At 37.2% G+C, this 4955-nt stretch overlaps 1 protein-coding gene across 1 annotated transcript in view; it reads left to right on the forward strand.

Annotated features, from left to right (window-relative positions):
* Positions 1-190: 190 nt before the first annotated feature.
* The window catches only part of LOC106533645 (rho guanine nucleotide exchange factor 10-like protein), a gene marked incomplete at its 5' end in the record, with an annotated part of 88727 nt that continues 83962 nt past the window's right edge, over positions 191-4955 (forward strand). Inside the window, 1 exon segment of the mRNA XM_014030043.1 lies at positions 191-478. Coding sequence (XP_013885497.1) covers positions 196-478 — 283 coding nt within the window.

Consider the following 4955-nt stretch of genomic DNA (forward strand, 5'->3'; position numbering starts at 1 on the left):
ATTTAAATGTAATTGGTTATAATGTCTTAGGAAATATTTTGCTACATATAATTATCAATAAAAAATATTTTGGAATAATTTTTATAAAATGTTTTATTTTGTTAATACATTCCTTCTAGTTCTAGCAGACTTTTCCATTTTCTAACATTTTTTTCCAGTGTATTAATACTTAATGTTGACTCTTTTTCAGCAACAATGTCTGCCATGATGTCTCACCAACCCACTAAAGAAGAAGAAGAGGAGGATGATGAGGAGCAGGGCGAAGAGTTTGTGTTTGAGGACAGCGAGGATGAGCAGAAAGCTCTGGAGGACCGTAACGACATCACCTCGGACTGTGTCGAGCTCTCCCAGACGTCAAAAAACGAGTCCAGCGAGACGCCGGGCGSTGTTTTACAAAGAGCCGCAGACAGCTCACAGCTTATTAAATCTCCACCTCCTGCTGGACCAGAGAGCACTGCAGCTTCAAATCCCTCCACAGGTAACTCATTTTTAGGAATAATGTATTATTTAGGCCGAGGCTGAATGAGTCTTGGCTGCTCAGTGGTGGAGCTGACAAATTGTGTGTCTGCTGGCAGCAGCGGATGTTTTTCTGAGATCTTTGAAAATAAGGTTCAACTCAGAACTTTCCCAAGTAAAAAACTACCTGATTCCTGGATGTGTACATACAGTATTAGTAAAAAAAATATTTTGAAATTTCTGTGTTTATTCTGATGGTTTTGATTTAAAGTGTCCGTATGCAAACAAGTCCATGGGAAAATTTGTGAAGTTCATCGCAGAACCTGTAGAGGTTACAAAGGCATAATATGTACTTGTATGGCAAGCCAGTTTATCATATATAATCAGGCGCTTTTAAATGTCTATTATATCTTGTTAAAATMAACACTTTGACTTTAACGAATGTCATTTGTCCTATTCACAGTCAACATTTTAGATGACAATATAATAAATTTTCATTGTTTTTCCTTCATTGGTCTATGTACATGTTTGTAAAACTTATATCCTCTCCTTACCAGTGGCAGCTTAAATAAAAATTTATGCTATTATTTGTGTTATTTTAGATGTCTTTAATTTGAGTTCTGGCTATCAAGAATGTCATTAGAATTAATGATGTTATTATTGGTGTCTGAAAACTCATCTTAGGTTTGAGTGTAATTTGAAAATATGTTACAATGACCAGCCATATGCTCATGTTATCTTAGAGGCAGAACCAGTTGTGATCTGCCAACAGCAAAAAAAAAAAAAAAAAAAAGTAATCTTGATCAAATTGTGTTGTGTTGGTAAATATCGGATTATATTCCTTCAGCAGGTCAACAATTTAAAGACTTGAACATCAAAAATTGAAATAAAACCACATATAATGTTTCTTGTTTTAAAGCTTAGAGTTTTAGGCGGCGCGGTGYCTCAGTGGGTAGAGCTGATGCCTCTCAGCAAGAAGGTTGCCGGTTCAGATCCCGGTCTACTGTGCCGTTGTTAACACCATATATTGTGACCATCATATATTGTGACCAGGGTGTACCCCGCCCCTCACACTGTGACTGCTGGATATGACAATGACCCTAGAAAATGAATAAATGGGTATAGATAATGAATGGATGTTTTAGAGCTTAAATTCAGAACTGGAAATCAGACAAGGTCTGACTGTGGTTGAGAGGTCCCTGAGCTTTAACTTATTAAAAACTCTTAAGGATGTTGAAATAAAGTCACACARGGACCCAAGTCTCACATGGTTTGTGACTAGTGAACTTTACCAAGTTATCAAAGCCGTTACACTAATTACATTTGATTACACTAACAAACTGTAACAGAGCTTCAGTAGGTAATCTGAAGGAAATCAGTATACTGGTGGACTTTCAACTAGCTATTCAAGTTGCAACAAAATTGCAGTAAAGTAACATTTTTATTAYGTGAGACAGAAGAAACACCTGAGTTACTAAGTAGTTGTCATTTATCTTGTGAAACATTACAATAGCAAAGTCCATTTACAACTTTTAATGCAGATACCCAGTATCATTATGTTCACATTTTCATAWAATAAGTTGAGACCAGTTCAATAACCCTGTGGGCCTCTAATACTGACATCATTGTTGGATTAAAAAAATTGGGCAGAAGTCACTTATTGTGTGTGTCCATGTTGCTGTGTTGCWGCAGTGCATTACAGCCAGCTATACTCTGTACTCTTATAAATAGATGGATTTCTTCATGAAATGTTTTTGAAGTTAACTTTAGACATGTAGGCGGAGCTTGTCACTTGAGCCCGTAAAGACAAAGACAGCTCAGAGCGTCTGCTGCAGAGTGAGGGTCTGCWTATTTACAATGTCCTCCTGTGGAGGGATTTCAGTGTTAACAGAGAAAAGCAGGGAACAGAGTCTGTGACGGATTGTTGCAGTGTTAACAGCTGAGGAGAAAACTCCGCGGAGCTGACAGGTGACTTGTGAAGGATTACTAAAGACAGGAAAAAGAAGGTTTGGCAGACTGCAAACAAGTCACTGGGCTGAACTTCTATCATCAAACATGTTGCGTTTAAATTCACTGTCCTGTTGGAAAATTTCATTGCAAGGTAYGTTGGATTTACCATCGTATAAATGTGCACAGGGACTGCTGTCAGTGATGCTAACTGTGCTAACCACCATTAAACGCCTTAACAGTCAGCCCTGAAATTCCTTAAAAGCCTTTCAACAGTTTTKATTTTTTAAGGGTGTCAAACTAAAGGTAAGAACAGGAGGAAGTTGTCACGCTAGTTTTCAAAATAAAAGCCCCCGGATGCTGATCTACTGTGCCGTTGTTACACCATATACTGTGACCATCATATATTGTGACCAGAAGGGGCGCTGTTGCGGTTCTACAACAGAATCTGGCCGAACATGGTCACAAAGAAGAATATGCCAAAAGTGTAGCCTTTGATCAGAGGCCGAAGACACACGCAAAAATTAAAAAGAAATAAAATAAAAATAAAACGTTGACTGATACACATGGTCACAGAATGTGACAGCTGCTATCATATATTGTGACTTCACTGTAGCTTGGTAAATAGTAACAATATTTATAAAAAAAACTGCATGTGCTGATTGTTGATTTTTAATTGTTTTTGTTGATGTAAACAGTAGTAYAGTACAAACAGTTTTTGAACAAATATTTCTACTATTCACCAAGCTATAGTGAAGTCACAATATATGATAACAGCTGTCGTATTCTGTGACCATAGTAATTTAATAAAACTCAATATTTCAGTGGTAAACAGTTATTTTTCTGATATTAGAGAATGTAAACTATCAGCAAAAACAGTTTTAAATAAATATTGTTACTACTTACCAAGCTACAGTGAAGTCACAATATATGACAACAGCTGTCATATTCTGTGACCATGTTTATCAGTCAATATAGCTCTATTTTTATTTTATTTATTTTTATTTTTTGCGCACGTGTCTTCAGCCTCTGATCAAAGGCTACACTTTTGGTGTAACGTATTCTTCTTTGTGACCATGTTCGGCCAAGTTCTGTTGTAGAAGCGCAACAGCGCCCCTTCTGGTCACAATATATGACGGTCACGAAATATGGTGTAACACCGTCTAGAATTTCAGTGTATGTCAACCCTACACTTTTAAGCCCAGTAATAAATTGGGACTTTTGTAATAATCTACGATGACAAAATGCCTATATATTATGTATAAACTGGCAGCACTAATAATAAGACAGGCATTCAGAAATGTGGTGCAGAATTTAGGCTCAACAAACAGTCACTCTGCCTGTTTAAGGTTGTACTACAGATATTTATTGTTTGTCCTAATGGTGATGATTAGAGGACCTAGTTTTTCTGAGGTGGTACTCATTATGAACCACTATTCTATATTTAGATTATAGTTAAACAGGCCAGAAAACTGGGTGTTTTTCGAAAGAAATCAGATTTTGGCACAGTGCTAATGTGCTAATGACTATCTCACATGAGGATTCTGCAGAGCTATCTGTGTCACGTCTTAAACTTTAACTGTTAATCTTACACAAATGCTATCAATTAGTGTTAAAAAAATAGAAAGCATGTGCACGTAATTGAGCTAATGCTGTGCATCAGGTCAAGTTACCGTTCCAGTAAATAAATCTGTTGTTCTCCTTTTCCAAAACAATAACTTTTGTGTAACGGAAGAAATAAAAACAATATGTTTCTTCTTYGTATTTAGCAACTTTCTTGGCACTCGTAAAAAGCCATTTTTCTTGTGTTTGTGTTGTGTGCATGAGCAATAAGCGAGAGAAATGTGACTTCATGTAGGTGGAAAACAACAATCGTTTGAATGTGAAAGTAAATAATTAGTAACTTGTTGAGCTGCATATAAATAAGTATCATTTGCTGCCCTTTATCWCTGACACAAACAAACTAATGCTGCTTAATTATGAGTGTTATGAATATATTTTTTAACCACAATAACAACGGGCTTTTTAAAAAAATATATAAACATCTTCCATTTGTGGGCTGGAGCCCGTCTACAGGGGTCATTGTGCAAAAGGTGGTGGTGCACCCTGGACAGGTCTCCAGTCCTTCYTAGGGAACATGGAGATAAATGAGACAAACGTGTCACGCTGTCATTCTAGTGGCAMTTTAGAGTTGTCAGTTTTCCTAACATGCATATTTTTGGTTWGAAGAAAACCCACACATGTAGAGGGAGAACAGCCAAACCTCACACAGAAAGGCTTCAGGTGATAGGCAAACCTACGACTTTACTGATGTGATGCAACAGCTCTAAGCCCCGCCCCCTTTTTGCAGAAACGCCAGTTAAGCCCAAGGAGTTTATATAGAACAGCTGGACTGGGCAGAAACCAGGTGACCATGTGATCGGCTGGTGAAGCTAACAGCTAACGCTAAACGGTCAAGACTCTGGATTTCCCATCACTGTACATGTTGACAACAGAGCAGAAAAAAGGACTGACGATGTAGAAATCATAAAAACTATTAATAATAATATTAA

Source organism: Austrofundulus limnaeus, unplaced genomic scaffold (assembly GCF_001266775.1).
Source record: "Austrofundulus limnaeus strain Quisiro unplaced genomic scaffold, Austrofundulus_limnaeus-1.0 Scaffold990, whole genome shotgun sequence".
NCBI classification, from domain to species: Eukaryota; Metazoa; Chordata; class Actinopteri; order Cyprinodontiformes; family Rivulidae; genus Austrofundulus; species Austrofundulus limnaeus.